Source organism: Solea senegalensis, linkage group LG1 (assembly GCF_019176455.1).
Source record: "Solea senegalensis isolate Sse05_10M linkage group LG1, IFAPA_SoseM_1, whole genome shotgun sequence".
Classification (NCBI taxonomy): domain Eukaryota; kingdom Metazoa; phylum Chordata; class Actinopteri; order Pleuronectiformes; family Soleidae; genus Solea; species Solea senegalensis.
The window spans coordinates 31054717-31070929 of NC_058021.1; the positions used below are offsets into that span (position 1 = coordinate 31054717).

General features: G+C 40.1%; 2 protein-coding genes across 3 annotated transcripts; one reads left to right on the forward strand and one right to left on the reverse strand.

Moving 5' to 3' along the window:
• Positions 1 to 319: 319 nt before the first annotated feature.
• atp6v1ab (ATPase H+ transporting V1 subunit Ab) lies at positions 320 to 11120 on the reverse strand. Its single transcript, XM_044039135.1, has 15 exons — positions 10977 to 11120; positions 7931 to 8034; positions 7617 to 7745; positions 6765 to 6979; positions 6543 to 6680; positions 6316 to 6467; positions 5204 to 5366; positions 5011 to 5119; positions 4817 to 4939; positions 3830 to 3944; positions 3662 to 3725; positions 3364 to 3567; positions 3133 to 3227; positions 2284 to 2455; positions 320 to 1046 (listed from the first exon to the last, which is right to left on the reverse strand). The coding sequence occupies exons 2-15, from the start codon at positions 8010 to 8012 to the stop codon at positions 954 to 956; spliced, it is 1854 nt and encodes a 617-aa protein (XP_043895070.1). The 5' UTR covers positions 8013 to 8034; positions 10977 to 11120; the 3' UTR covers positions 320 to 953.
• Positions 11121 to 11926: 806 nt separating this feature from the next.
• On the forward strand, positions 11927 to 15752 carry naa50 (N-alpha-acetyltransferase 50, NatE catalytic subunit). Of its 2 annotated transcripts, none has more exons than XM_044023618.1 (5): positions 11927 to 12132; positions 13572 to 13708; positions 13953 to 14072; positions 14157 to 14223; positions 14306 to 15752. In XM_044023618.1, the coding sequence occupies exons 1-5, from the start codon at positions 12125 to 12127 to the stop codon at positions 14481 to 14483; spliced, it is 510 nt and encodes a 169-aa protein (XP_043879553.1). In that variant the 5' UTR covers positions 11927 to 12124; the 3' UTR covers positions 14484 to 15752. The 2 variants fall into 2 exon arrangements, with proteins under 2 accessions (XP_043879553.1, XP_043880409.1); XM_044024474.1 differs by having other exon boundaries at positions 13575 to 13708.
• Positions 15753 to 16213: the final 461 nt, after the last annotated feature.

Consider the following 16213-nt stretch of genomic DNA (forward strand, 5'->3'; position numbering starts at 1 on the left):
AGTTCAAAGTGACCTCTCCCTTTGTGAGTTCACGTGTGATCTAAACATAGAACATCCAAAGTGTGGGCGTTCCCTTTCATTAAATCTGGTTTCATTAAACTTGCAGACACATTTACTTGTGTTAATTAAATCCACATAAACTCAGAAAAACCCTGAGCTTAATCTGAACAAATATGACAAACTATAGAGTAGAAGTTTTGTTTCAACAAAGAAATACACAAAGCAGGAAAGAGGAGAGATGTGGTGCAGACAGACTGGATCAACGGCATTTCTAGAAACCATGGGGTCAAAGAGAAAAGAAAACACACACACAAATATGTTTCCTTCCATGTTTTAATTATTTCGGAGTAACACGACGGAAGCATTGAACAGTACTGAGTACTCTCAGACTCTGACACACTCACACAGCAAAACATCCACGACACGACCATTAAAAACAAAACAGAAACAGAAACAGGAAGAAACCTTCACATCAAAAAATGCTGGCAATAAATATATTGATCTTATTAAATTTATAATTCAATACTCTTCTGTACAGATGGTGTATGATACTACGATACGTTGAAACCCAACAAGAGAAACACAAACAGCTACACGGCAGGAAACGATGTAAACAGAGAAAGGAGGTGAAGACTGAAGACGTCCCCTCGTTCATTCTCACATCAAATCAAACACAAAAACACGATCAGTGACCATGCAGAAGATCCAGAGTATGCCATGATGAGGCAAGAAATAATAATAAGAATTATGAATACAGTACATCTTTCTCTTTTCCCTCCACATGAACATTATGTGCACACACACACACATACAATCACCCACAGAGGAGAACGGGGAGCACACGCTTTGTGGGAATACGAGGAGGTGGAATGTGATTCTGCAGTGGGGTGGAGGGAGGTCGTGGTTGGGGTCATGAGATGAAAACCGATAAAGGATTGTGAGGAGGTGGCAGTCTATTCCTCCAACGTACGGAAGGCGTTCTGCATGTCCTCCAGCAGCTGAGCGTACTCGCCCTTGATCTTTGCCTCGCCATCCTTCACCGGGTCCTGCACGAAAACACACACAGATGTACAGACATGAGCTTCAAAAACAACACACCCTGTTCATTCCTCTACGGTGCTTTAACAATGACCCACATTTGCTCGTTCTTAATGTGAGAAGGAAGTCGGAGCAAAAAAAACAAAAAACACATTTAAATACACTTCCCTTTTCTTTTGCGAAGACGTACATGATGGAAAACCGTGACTGGGTGGCTTTGGCAACTCATACAAACAATTATGTTGATTATTAATTGATTAATTAACTGATTTACCAGCTTCTTAAATGTCGTAAAAAAAAGGTTTTGGTTTCTTTTCTCTGAAATGGAATAATTTTGGTTTGTGGACAAAAACGAGACATTTTGACATTCTATTTAGTTCATATTTTATGGACTAAACAATTAACAGGGAAATTGTTCCGACAGATTAAGTGCTTATACACTTATACAAACATAGTTGTAGGTAGAATATGAAATATCTGCCAGTAAACCATCCTTTAAGTGCTTTTATATCATAAAAAATGTGGGCAAGTGAAATTGTTCTGAAAGTATGAATCAAAAAAGCAAAAATATTAAAAAGATATCCTTAATTACAGGGATGGGGGGAGTAACCAGAGGCTCTGAAACATTGCTTGTGCACACGCTGATCCTAATGACAGACTGGAATCGAGTCGATGTTACAAGCGCAACATGTATTTTGTGTGTGAGGACAGAAACATGAGCCATCTGTCAAAATATCTCGCTGAAAGTCCGTCTCACAGAGCAGCGTAACGCCGATTTTGACAGCGCTGCTTGTAGTTCAGTTCATGTTGTGTCTGTCTGACACCCTCGCACGGGGAAATCATACAAAAACGGCTTTATGATTAAGTAGCGTTGCAAAAATCACCTTTAATAAAGAATATTCCCAAAATCTCAGAAATTTTGTGAAAATGTTCCACCCCTTTGCAACCATAATTAAAAGTAACAATTTTTCTGGCTGATAAGTGCTTTTTATTCAATTATTCAAATATTTGAATGGTCAGAGCATTGCAAAATCTCAGTTTGTCTCATTAAGAGCAGGGTAAGATTTAGAGACTCAGAGCTACAGGTACCCCACTATCACAGAAAAGTCTATGTAGTGATTTTCCCCCCAAAATAGAGCTTTTTTTGCTGTCAAAAACATATTTCATCAGATTAATAAGCAGCGAACAGGAACACAAAAACAAGTACCTGAAAGTGCACACCCAGACACACACGCACACACACACCTTGAATTTCATTGAGCTGATCCTGTAGAGGATTTCGCCCATGTGCTCCTTGATCATGGCCCAGGTGATCTTGTTGTCGCTCTGGGCTGTGGTCTCCACCGCGTGCCTCGCCATGTCGTAGAAAGCGATCGTGTTGGAGAGAACGCCCACAGTCTTATAGAAGGGGCAGAACCTGAGGAGGCGTGTGACAGACCACATACAAGTGTCAGCATTCAGGAGATGAAGGGGCCAAAGAAGTCATTATTTTCACATGAAGACGTGCGTCACATGAACAAGGACAGTCCAACAAACATGCAATATGGTGATTAGGTGAATTGGACACTCTAAATTGACCGTAGGTGTGAGTGTGAGAGTGGGTGGTTGTCATGTGGATGATAAAGCGGTAGAAGATGGATGGACGGACAGACGTGCGTCACATGCGTTCAAACAAGTGTGGAAAAAGTTGAGATATTTTCATCTCACTCTGACACCAACACGCTCAGAAAAAAAGGTTTTTCATCACTGCTCTGTTTTTTTTTTCACTGCATTCCAAAAAAGTTGAGATATTTTCACTGTGTTTGGACCAAAAAAAGTAAATGAATGTGTACTTTGTCCACTCTGAAATGAGTTTTGAACCCCACAAAGCTTCTGAAGCAGTTGGTGAAGACATAGCAAAGCCTGGGTAACCAGCATTGCCTTTGTTTTGTTTGTTTTTTTCTAACTTTTTTTGTTGGTTTTGGTTGCTTAGTAACAAAAGATGTGATAGAAATCACGTCTTCCAATGCATGAAAGAATCCAGAGGGAATTTCTATTGCATCTTTTTCCACAAAGGTTGGATAAAAAGTAGTGTTACATTCAGGACGATGTTACCTGTCGTAAGGAGTGTAACCGTTCTGCTGCAGGAAGTCGTCTTTGAGCAGTTTGGCCACTTCCAGGGTGATTTTATCCGTCTCAGCCAGCGATGCCTGTTAAAAGTAGAATTTTTTATTTGTAAGTGAAGCAGATAGAGATATATATGTATATATATGTATATACAGTGTGTGTGTATATGTATATATATATCTATATATATATATATATAGATATATACACATGAATTACCTTTCCAACAAGCTGCACAATCTCCGCCAGGTCCTCCTCCTCCTGCAGGATCTCCTTGGCCTTGGTGCGCAGCGGCACAAACTCAGGGAAGTGCTTGTCGTAATACTCATCAAGAGCGCGAGTGTATTTGCTGTAGCTGATCAGCCAGTTCACAGACGGGAAGTGTTTCCTCTGAGCCAGTTTCTTATCCAGACCCCAGAACACCTGCAAGGGAAAAAGCATGGTGGCTTAATGTCCCAAAAACAACTGAATCTACTCATGTAGAAAGACGAGAAAGAGCTAGGATTTGGTTGTTTACCTGTACGATACCAAGAGTGGCTGAAGTAACAGGGTCAGAGAAATCACCACCGGGAGGTGAAACACTGTGGGGGTGAGAAAAACCCAATTGGTTTTCATTGGTTTGAGTCCAAGAAACAATAAATGTGTGGGGTAATGTCTCCCTCTAGTGACCTAAAGTGGTACTCACGCTCCTACAATGCTGACGCTGCCCTCTCTCTCGGGGTTGCCGAGACACTTCACTCTGCCGGCACGCTCGTAGAAGGAGGCGAGACGAGCGCCCAAGTAGGCAGGATAACCGCTGTCTGTGGACAGAGAGGAAAACAACGGGGGCCATTTTTATACACGAGGAAAACAATACACATTAATAAATCACTGAACGTTTAAGCATTAAAAATTTAAACATGCATTAAGGTATAATTTTATCCTTGGACAATGATAATTATTCTCTTTTAATAACTCTCTTTTTAATTAACTGCAGCACATTACCCAACTGGACGTCAGCCTGCAAATCATATTATTTTAACAAGGGACAAATTAGCGGATTATCTTGATGATTAATCGATTAATGGTTTAGTCCATAATTGTGTATATCATATTCAAGACTCAAGTTAACCTATACATTTAAAAGAAGCTGCAAATGTTATATATTAACAGTAGGAAACTATTCCTTATTCTTTGCTGGTTGTTTAGTCAATAAACCATTTGACTATAAATTGTTAAAATAAATTACCTAGTTCAGATTATAAAATGAAAATTCCATGTGTTGCATTTTATAAAAATATTCAAAATAAGGTTCAATCAATCAAAAATAAAAAACATGATAAAACATTGTGCCGTTTAGAAAAGATACACTTGAAATGCAAGTCTTTCCATTGTTAAGCAAATAAATAACTGTTTCCTCTGACAATGATGAGAAGACAAAGAAGGAATTGAGAGTGTGAGATTGTGTAAAGTTTGAGAACGACACGCTGTTACTTCCTTTTTAGAAAAGCAGAACCTGATCCATGACGATGATTTTCTACCCACGGTTAGTATTTAAAATTCACATCAGATTCAAACCTGACACCATGAAAAGAAACTTGGCTGTTTTTCATTCCCCACCGCTACAAATCCATCAAGATTCATGAACCTGCCTCTCGCCTTTATTCACATCTGCGGGAGACTTCAAACTTACCTGCGGGCATCTCAGCCAGACGTCCAGAAATCTCCCTGAGAGCCTCGGCCCAACGGGAGGTAGAGTCGGCCATCATGCTCACGTTGTAACCCATGTCTCTGAAATACTCCGACAGTGTGATTCCTGCCAAAAATAAACTTGAGTCAGTGCCCACCATTCATCTATATCTTTTCCCACTTTTTTTCGTCAGTTACCTGTGTAGATGGAGGCTTCTCTGGCAGCCACAGGCATGTTGGAGGTGTTGGCCACCAGCGCTGTTCTCTTCATGATGCTCTCCGTCTTCCCGTCCACTTCCATGGTCAGCTGTTACGTCAAACAGTGACAACAGTGTCAGTGATCACTCAAGTCGCCTTAACTAGTTTAACACCAACTGGCGTCGCGACTCACCTCGGGGAAATCTCGCAGTACTTCAGACATCTCGTTACCACGCTCCCCACAGCCTACATATATGATGACATCGCTGTTGGAGTACTTGGACAAGGACTGGGAGATGACGGTCTTACCACAACCAAAGGCTCCTGGGATGGCTGTGGTTCCTCCCTGCACACATCTTCATAAAAGAAGAAGGGAAAAAGAAAATCTTCAGGACAAAAGGGCAAAACGTCTCAAGCTTTGTCTATACTATGTTTTCATGTGCTGTTGTGGGTTTGTTTTGTACAAGCTTGCCGTTTTGTTATTGTTTATGTTTTGTAATGAATATCTAAAATGCCAACATTTTAAAGACAACCTGCATCCAGAAAAGTGTATTAGTGCCACGACAACGTGTATCATGTTGCCAGTGAGGTGCACTGGCCATGCTGATGTAAACAGGAAGAGGCTTCTTTCCTCACAGCTGATAATAACTAGTCTGTAAGTAAACATGGTTTCCCAGGGTCTCAGTCTTTGCCCATCAATACTACAATGCAGCTCCAGGGTTTTTTAACAACTTCCAATTTCCAATGTTTTATTCCTGAGAAAGCACAGACTAGACGAGCCAGTCAGGACGCAGGACCACACACTTGTTTCATCCAACCATTTCAGGGAGGAGATTCCAGGAATTTTGGATCTCGCACAGTGTCAGCGTCATCAGTTAATAGCAGTTGTGTGGGCGCGATGTTTTGAGCCGAGAAACGCAAAGAAACTGTGAAGGAAGTAAAATCATGGCTGAATCAACTAAGCTTGTACAAGTTAGGGTTCTAGAGACAAGTATTGAGGGGGTTCTGCTCACGCCCCAATCACTGTTCAGTCATAAACACCAAACATACTTACAATTTTAAATCGGGAAGACTCCGATGCGTGCCATTATGTTAAAATCATGTCTGTGAATCCCTCACACTACAGCCAGATAATCTGTTCAAATCAGCCTAAAACTGGAAGCACCCACGATTGTCGGAAAAGCCAGATGGGTACTGAAATCTGGCCAATGATCCTTTAGTGTGGGGCATACATAAGTGATTCTGAAATGTCTGTATTCACCGAAATAAAAAGATCTTTTTTTAAAAACAGGAAGTGGGACTCACGGGAAAAGTGCGTCCAGCACTCTCTGTCCAGTCAGCAGCGGGTGGTTGGCTGGCAGCTTCTCTGTGACGGGCCGCACTTGTCTCACAGGCCACACCTGCACCATGGTGAACTTCTCCTTCACTCCTTCAAACTCCAGCTCCATCACTACATCCTAACACACACACACACCTTTAGCACAAAGCAAGGATCACTCAGGAGCGACATTGTGGAGGAGCGTCAGACTCACAGAGACGTCATAATTTCCTGGAGGGGCCAAGTACGTCACAGTGCCTCTGTTTTTCGGGGGTAGCATGATCTTGTGCCTGATGAGGGAGTTCTCATACACCATGCCATAAATGTCTCCTCCTGTGATGTGACTGCCCACCTAACAGTGAGGGAACATAAGAGAACATTCTGTAAATCGAATTCTCTAAATCTATTCCTGCCCGAGTCTGCGCAGACACGTTACCCGCAGGCTCTTGCCAGGCGAAAACTCCCACTTCAGGTCTCGGTTCAGGGCGCCAATGTTGACACCTCTGGGGATGTAGATGCTCTGTGTGATGTCATTGATGTCCTTTAGGGGTCGCTGGATACCATCAAAGATGGACCCCATGATTCCTGGACCCAGCTCGACAGAGAGAGGCTTCCCAGTTCGCAGCACAGGGTCTCCAACAGACACGCCAGCTGTGCTCAAGCTCAGGAAAATAACATTCTACCTCTAAAAACTTGTGTACGCGACATGAAAACACACCAGACACAGTTTTCAGTTTATCAGATTTCACTACAATGAATCTGGCCCTCACGAAGGCTACAACAGTCCATTCTGTATTAAATATCTTGCTAAAATTGAATTTACAACAACTGGCACAAGTAAGAAACACAACCCACACACACACATTTAGTTTAGCCCATTTAATAAATCAGATTATTTGCTACGTTTGGGGTGATGACTGTGTTGCTACTTAAATTCTGACTGACAATAAGGAAACAAAATGCCACTGAACAGCAACATAGATTGCTGTTGTGGCAGTTTATACATAAGCAGGCCTTAAAACCTTCATCGAGGAGTATAACGAATGATGTAGACTCAAAACTCACCTGTTCAAAATAGCTTTCTCTCTGTAATTTCACTATTCCATTTTCTGTTTACTGTGTTATCTGTTTTTTTGTATTGTTTGTGTCTGTAAAGTGTCCTTGAGAGTTTAAAGGGTGCTTCTAAATACTATTATTATTAATTACTCTCTCTTGTGTAATGTCTGGCCCCTGACTGAACCCAGCTATCTGCTTCATACAAAGTACTAAACACAAAATGTAAGGATACACGTCTCCTCGTAGACCTGGATGGTGGCCATGTCTCCCTCCAGCCTGATGATCTCTCCTACCAGCTCACTGTGGCCGACACGGACCAGCTCGTACATGGCTGCTCCTGCCATGGCTGTGGCTGTCACCACTAGAAAAACAAACAGAACGATGACACTGTTTAACTAATATTGTTCCGACTGTCTGCTGCATCAGGAAACAGACAATCTTTCACCAGGGAGAGAGGGCAATTAAATGTAGAATACATCAAATAACAAAACGTATGATCCCGTATGTAGTTCACTTGACATTTATTTTGTGTGTGTGGTGGCTCACCTGGTCCAGAGACTCCATGAACATATCCAAACTGACTTTCTCTCTCCTCGTCCCTGATCTTCGGCAGCTTGGACATGTCCATCTTTGCAGGTTTATTCGTCTAACTGTGACAAGAGAAAAGAGCAGAGGAATAATGCAAAGAGGGGAGCTATATATCACAGAAAATGAAAAAAGACTCATCAAATGACTGCAGGAGAGGCCACCACCACATCCCCATTTTATTATGACTTTCGATATCACAATGTTTGCATCATTATTGTAACATCATTTTTAACCAATAACATTTACTCTGGTTGTGTTTTAACTGCTGCAAATAGTGTCCACTTCATCTGAAACGACACACTAATACAATCCCATAAAAAATCCATCTAAATATTCTCTTTTTTTATGCTGCAACTAGCAAGCTGAAATGTCTTTGTCCTGGATGCAACAACACAGAGAAAAGCTCTGCCACTATATTTAGAATTCCTCAAGATGAAGACATGAAGCAGAGACAAAGGACAGGCTGCAGACATAGAAAACAAAAAACTTAATTTAAAAACACTTTTGGCATTTGGCATTGGTGGATAGTAACATGTTTTCCTGTGAGGTGACAAAAGTCACTTTACACTGACTTCGGTTTTACTCCTGGTGCTGAGTTGGCACACATCTTGTAACCATGGCAACCACAAGGAAAATACAGCACTGCTCACTAGAGCCTGATGAAGACTACCCTCCTCCTCCTCCTCCTCCTCACACCGTCAGTGACATATCAGACTAATATAAGAGGGGAATCCCACACACTGCAGAACCTTCCTCTTTTTTGTCTTCACATAACATCCTTTTTCTGGACAATACACTTTGTAAATATTCTCTGGTTTCTTTGCACCATGTAACAAAGGAATCATTAAAACTGAATCATTTTGGTTTGTGGACAACACAAGACATTTGAGAACGTCATCATTTCCAGGTTTGAATAACACTTTTTTGGACCAACATTTACTTGATGAATCGAGAAAATAATCGACAGCTTAATCAACGATGAAAACAATTGTTAGTTGCAGCTCTACAACACACAGAAGCTGTGCAAGCACAAGCTGTCATCAGTCGTGACTTTGAACGTCGTGACAGAGAGCAGGGCTGCAGATGGTGTTCAGAGAGCGAGAAGAAGCAGCTTAATCTGCATCGGGTGAGTGAGATCCACAAAACACTGATTTTTCTCCGTTACTGCAGCCTTCATTTCTCAGTCTAACAATCGTATCACAACATACACACTACCTCTGTGTCCTTTTCTTGTCCTTCCCACTGATGCAAAGATCTTCCTGTTTTATGCTCAGCTGCTTAGCCCATCTGTGCAGGAGTACAGCAGCTCCACCAACAGGCCAATACGGTATATACATATACACCTAAGACATGCTTGATTCTGATCCTTACAATCAGAGCATATTTGAATGTTTTTATCTAGTAAGTATGTGTATTTGAAGTCAGTGACATTGTGAATATTCACAGGAGTTTTGTGACAACTGAGGTTTCAATGTCTACTCGTCTTTTCGAAAGAACCTCCAAAGAGCAGCCTATAGTGGGGAAGATAAGGCCTATTGTTTTCATGATTAATTTATTTATGATCACAGTAAAAGCTCTACCTGCTTGATTAACACATAGCATAACAGAAATAAATAAAAAATAAAGTAAAATCCATTATTTCCATTCCAAAAACATGGTTTTATTAAGTGAATGTATGCACATTAATTTAAACTGCAACCAAGTATTTGAGGTAAATTAGAATTAAAGTGTATTAGGCCACTATTTAGGGAGAAAATGATCAAATAAAAACAATGAAACACATCAACAATGAATGTCTGCATTTATGGTATGTTTTCTGATTGAATTTCAATATAACTTTAAGACTGTGACAATTATATTATATGGTAAAGTCAAATACTACATTTGTTCACAACACCCAGAAAATCTGAATAAAGGTTTGAGGAACAACACTTGGATCATATGATCCAGGCACATGACTTGCTGCTGCTCTCTGTATGAATCTCTTTAAGGAAGTGGAAAACTGGCATGGTGCATGACTGGGAAGTAGAGACTGTGAGTGTGTGTGTGGAAACACTGCAGACACTCTCCTGACAAGAAAACTTTACACGTGATTAACTATTATATACCAGTGTTGTAATAACAAATTTCTCGCAACTTTTACCCCACTACATTTCCTCTAACTATCTTTGTTACTCCTTATCACCAAATAAAATCAGAAGAAGAGTTGGTAATGGTCTGTATTTATATAGTGCTTTTCTAGTCTTGATGAACTGCTGCAACATGGGGTTAAGTGTCTTGCTCAAGGACACATAGACTAGCAGACCCAGGGTTTAAGTACAGTAAATGTTATACAGGTTTATCATTCATTGCGGCACCAATGACCTTATAGGTGATTTTTTGACCAATGTACGGTGAATAAAACAGAAAGGCAAAGGGGGATTGTTGTTATTGTGTGTATTATCTCTCTATATAATGGACTACAACTATAGAGGACGCGTGTGCACAGTATGTGTGCTCAGAAATGTTGCATGTAGATGACATGACCGCACACAACCTCCTGACACATTGATGTGAGTGTATGATGATGATATACTTTCTCTGAGTGAAGGGAGTTATAACCTAACTAACTTAACATATTTTCATCCAGAACAATAACATTCCAACGGTACGTGTCCAATGATAAATGTTATGACCTGGCATATAGCTCATGTATACAGTGAGAAATGAAGATTTAAGACCGGTCTTTGGAAGAATTTTCTGTTTTAGATAGATAAAAAGGAGAGTCTACATCCTTGCAAACAAACGTCTGTGGTTTCCCACTCAAAATGATTCCACTTGACGGTAAAACATGATAGCTAGCTCCGTTATGATGAAAACGATAGCAACACTGGTCTCTCGGCCTGACATTAGCTGGCTCTGACATTTTTAGCGAGCGAAATCATTGTAACACACAGGGAAACGAGTGTCTGTTTAAAATGTCAATATTTCGCAGCACAGACTAATGAAAATATTAAACACCTACCGTATGGTCGTGCAGTGGCGGTGTACCGTGTCGCCTCGGCTGAGAAACGATGGGTTACTGCGATGCGTGGCAGGCAGGCAGACAGCAGCAGCAGACTGATCAGCTGACTTCATTCACTCTACGTTTGGCTGGGCCCCTGCAACTGCCGCCATTTTGGATCCGCCAAGGAGACTGCTGCAAAGATGTTCAAAAGAGTGATGGGTCACTCTGGATCTGTATCAGAAAAACAAAACACCGTAAAAATGAAATAGAAAAAATTAGAATATAACATAATGGATTATATATATATTACATATTTCAGTTCATGTGTATCATAATTATTTGCATTTGTTACCCCTTTTTAAATTAATTAATAACAGATGTATCTCGTTAAGTTAGTTACTGACGCCATGCAGTTAGGACAACAATAAAATAACAACGGTAATAATAATAATAATGATAATAATAATAATATTACTTCTGCATCGAACATGGTAACGGCCACCCCGGTAATTTGTCTCATCTCTAATGCAATAAATATCTTTGCAGCAACTTTTGAGCCAAAATGGTGGTTATTTGACCGACTATCTGCTGTGATTAATTATTGACCCCATCAAAGTGACTCTTTGAATGTGAGCTATATAGCTAAGAAAGAAATTCTCTATATAAGAATTCAGTTAGGCTACAGCGATACAGCTTTAATATTTTTTAGCAAAATGTGTGAAACTTGATTTTTTTTATATTTATATATAGCCTCTCTCTCTCTCCCCATATATATATAGGCTATAGAGAAGCTATTAAAACAAATGTGTGTGTGCGACAACACTTTTCTTTTAAAAATTGTTTTATATATTATAACACATTTTGTCAGGGGGTTTTCTCTAATAATAAAGAGTTAGATGGATGGACGATAAGGCGATATGTAGCCTGAAAAACTAAACCCGGGTCAAAACAAAGTATGAAACGCGCATGCGGGGGTCAGAGTTGACAGTGTCCACAGTCGTGGAGGAGTGCGGCGGCTAAGCTAACTGCTACCATCGCATCTAGCTACATGTGGAGGGTAAAACGGGAGGCATCCCTGACCCTATCTCTGTCAAATTTTCCCCTTTTTACCTGAAACAACGGTGAAGTTCGGCCTCGTCAAAAATAAGGAATAATATCTGTTTACAATGAAAGGGTGAGTGTGAGCTTTCGAGTCATGTATAAGTAGCTTAGCACGAGTAAAGTTTTTCTGCTCTGTGTTTTTTTCCTAATAGAGGAGGCGGGGAGGAGACGGCGAGGTTAGCTAGCTAGCGCTTGCAAACATCCCTTTATATTAGTGTTGGGTGAAAAACATCACAGCGCCCTCACTAAATCACACCTGACACGGATGATGCCGCTCAGTGACGCCAACACTCGCTTCGTTTAAGCCTGTGAACCAGCTAACATAACGAGCTAACTGCTACAGGGAAGCTGAGTCAGTTAACCCAGTTTAGCTTTAGCATCTCGGAGAATGTGTGTTCTCTCTTTCGCTTTTTAAGTGGACAACAGCTCATCTGAACTTTGACAAAAAACAACCAACAAATTGAGACAAGTTACTGCACAGTGGTCGGAGTCGACCGAGTCCTTGTCAGTTGTCTAAACACATTCCACCCGACAGTAACTTCAGAGTTTGCTTGGTCAGTGTAACTCGATCTGTCAAAGTAACGCTCCAGCAGTGGTGATCCACGTTTTAATTAAAACATTTCTGGCAATGGTCTCGACTGTCAGGTGTCAAGAAGACGTTTCCATTTCTCAGAGTTTACCCCGTAGTGTGTGTGTGGACGGAGGATTGCTTTCTGTACATCTTAAGCATCAACACACGTGACCAGCCACTGTTTTTGGATGTGTATTCGTCCTAAAAATAAACACTATAGTGACACATTGAACCAGGCGACTAACTTGTTGTTTGGACTGATGATTTAAGCCAGGCATGTTTGTGACCAATTGAAAATTAATAAAATGTCATTCACAGTCAATATAACTTTGTAATACTACAAAACTTTTACACAAATACAGTGATATTATCACTTGTGTGATAAAAATCACTTGCAATAACTCAACCGTGGTGAATTTTGATTACCATGATAATTGTGAATGGAGAAAAACATTTTGTATTTCATGTGAGTGACTTGAGTGTGGCTTGTTTGTGAATCGCAATTATTTTGGTCAGGATAATCGTGACGGAAATGTTTATATGCCTACATAAATACTTATAATTGGGATAACTTTATAATGGAAATATTATTAAGTAGCATTGAGTTAGTAGTAATTCACTATCCAAATTCATGCAGGCAAAAACATAACCCTCCTAGTATAGGTAACCAGAGAAACTCACATGGACTATCTGGATCACCACCAACATCTAATCAAATTTTCCTTGGGCCATCACCTTGTCCTCAGACAGATTTGATTTAAATCTGTCTGAGGATATAGGCGTTATTTCTCACCAACGGACTGGTAACTGCTGGCAAAAAAATATAGCCTTTTTAGTAATTACTTACTAACTAAATTAGTAATCAATTATGTATAATAACTCTTTCTAAATGTAATCATGTTCCTGTTGTCACCAATTTGACCGTTTCGCTCTTGTTCCAGTAGCCGGATCGAGCTGGGGGACGTTACGCCCCACAACATTAAGCAGCTAAAACGTCTGAACCAGGTCATCTTCCCTGTGAGCTACAATGACAAGTTTTACAAAGATGTACTGGAAGTTGGAGAACTTGCAAAGCTTGGTAAGATTCTTTATGTTTTTTTAAGTTTACAGTATATTCTCAAAGAATAGAGGCCCAAAAATACATTGACTGACATTTATCCTGGTGCAGTCAAGCAGATTTAGCTACTTTGTGAATAGAAAGCAGTACCTCATACATACTATTCTACTGTAAACAAAACCTCTTGCTGTGTTGGCAAACAGTCATTGTTGAGACATTCTATGTTTTGGTGGTGCGTCACTGTTGCTGTTTCTATGTCTTGCAGCATACTTCAACGATATTGCAGTGGGTGCTGTGTGCTGCAGAGTGGACCACTCTCAGAACCAGAAGAGACTGTACATCATGACACTCGGCTGTCTAGCACCCTACCGTAGACTTGGAATTGGTAAGGAGCTCTGACTCTCTAGAAAAGGCTATGGTGCACTTGATCTTTTGTTTTGTTTTTCCAACTTTTTTTGTGTCTCTACAGGTACAAAGATGCTGAATCATGTGCTAAACATCTGTGAGAAGGATGGCACTTTTGACAACATTTACCTGTGAGTTTCTAATTTACTTTTTTTTACTGTTTGAATTAATCCATTCTGTCCAACCTCTGATTAAACCTTTTTCCCCCTACAGTCATGTGCAGATCAGCAATGAGTCAGCCATTGACTTTTATCAGAAGTTTGGATTTGAGATCATCGAAACAAAAAAGAATTACTACAAGAGGATAGAGCCTGCAGATGCCCATGTGTTGCAGAAGAGCCTGCGCAGCCCGTGTGCACCCCCCACCGGAGAGCTCCAGAAGGGAGAGTAGGGGCACATCAATGGAAAGAGCACAGATGTGCTCACCTACACAGAAACAGAACTGTGACAATTGCCCCAGGGTCGACAGATTCAACACTTTCTTCAAAGGACGCTAAAAAGAGAAAACAAATTTAAAGTACAAAACTTGCTGCATTTATTTTGCAAAGGGTTCCCCTTTGATTTTTGCATATTTTATTGCTCCCCTTTCCTCATACCAATAATTGAAAGTGACAAAAAAAAGTTCAGTAGCCAAAAGTGTTCCTATTGACAACGTTGCCAACTTCAGACAGTTTTAGACTTGGTGGAGGGAGAGGGTGTGGTATTTTCAAATCGTACTGTTTGTGTTTGAGTTGTTTTTATGCGGTTATTAAAGCTAAGGGGACATAGCTATACTGTTCAGCAAATAAAAAAACAGTTTGTTTGAAGCGGTTAAGTGTTTGAAAGACCATCACTGACACACAAAATCCTAGCTGGTGCTCCTAGCATTTTGGAGCGATGCTTTTGAGTTGTTTAGTGGAAACGTCACAACTCTCTTCCCTCACCACCTGAACCGTGGGATTCATGGGAAATCACTTTGACCAGTTTTGTTGATATGTCCATAGGGGAAAAAGCAAAGAAATGCATCCCCATGTTTCGGGTGCAAGGAAGGCTGAACTGTTTGGGGTGGTGGTAAGATGTGACCACCACTCATAATTTCTGAAAACTATTTTCCAGCCTATTAATTTTATTTAATTCCCCTTCAGCTGTTTCTGTTATTTTTTTATTTTTTACATTGAGAAGGCAAAAGGTTCAGAGGTTCTTCTGGGTTGACTACCAAAAGGGAAAATATTGAGGAGTGAGAGAATAAAAATATTGCATTGAATGTGTACAATGTGAGGAATGTCCAAATAACAATAGATTGGCAATTTTGAATTTAATTTGGGCATTATTTTCAGTGGTGCAACAACGGTGTTAGGATCCGTGTCTCGAGACACATTGAATGGTTTTGAGACATCTTGCCTTTGGCACCTTATGTAGCCACCTTACAGAAAATGGTCTTCTCATACTTCTGCCTCAGTCAGCCTGTGGTGTTTAATTTGGTTTCGAGGCTGATAGTTTTAGTTTGGCCATTCAAACAATGTATCGCCCAGAGGTAGCTCTGTTCCCTCTGCATGCAAGGAGAATTGTTTTCTCCACTGTAGTATAAGCATGTTTTTCCTTTCTTTGAAGAATTTTATCTTTTCTGGAGCTCTATATTGTAAGACTTTTTAACATCTAAATAAAGGAATTACTATTTGCAGTACATGTATTGCTATTTTTTTTTATCTTGCAATGAGATTTAGCAAATCAGAGTTATTATTTTGCTGAACACACAGTATGAGAGAGGTTTATCTTCACAATTACAATTGGCTTTCTTTTATGCACATACAAGGCATTTGACTGGTTTTCCATTTCTGAATACAGAAATTAGGATAAAATACTGAATATATAAATTGGTTAAAATGGCAATAGGGTAAGTGTAAAAGCAAATTATGTACAAAAACATTATAAACACACAGTGTGATATTGGGATCCAATCATTAACAAACCCAAAACAAAACACTTGTCACTGAGGTATTATTTAAAGTGGCACCTGCATGCCTATAGTCCAACTATAGTACGTGAAGTTAAAATGTAAAAGCAAATATATGCAGGAATAAATCAAATGAAATGTAGTTAATACAATAACAGGTAAAATAAAAAGTGAGGCATTTGCCAGAT

Bases quoted from the DNA above. Each gene is read 5' to 3' on its own strand.
- naa50 (XM_044023618.1), top strand. The intron at 14,073-14,156 runs GTAAGGAGCTCT...GTGTCTCTACAG, and splicing joins CTACCGTAGACTTGGAATTG to GTACAAAGATGCTGAATCAT. The intron at 14,224-14,305 runs GTGAGTTTCTAA...TTCCCCCTACAG, and splicing joins ACTTTTGACAACATTTACCT to TCATGTGCAGATCAGCAATG.
- atp6v1ab (XM_044039135.1), bottom strand. From the start codon at position 8,012: ATGGACATGTCCAAGCTGCCGAAGATCAGGGACGAGGAGAGAGAAAGT. The intron at 3,726-3,829 runs GTGAGTACCACT...TCACCCCCACAG, and splicing joins AGCGTCAGCATTGTAGGAGC to TGTTTCACCTCCCGGTGGTG. The intron at 1,047-2,283 runs GTGTGTGTGTGC...GTTTTCGTGCAG, and splicing joins TCAGCTCAATGAAATTCAAG to GACCCGGTGAAGGATGGCGA.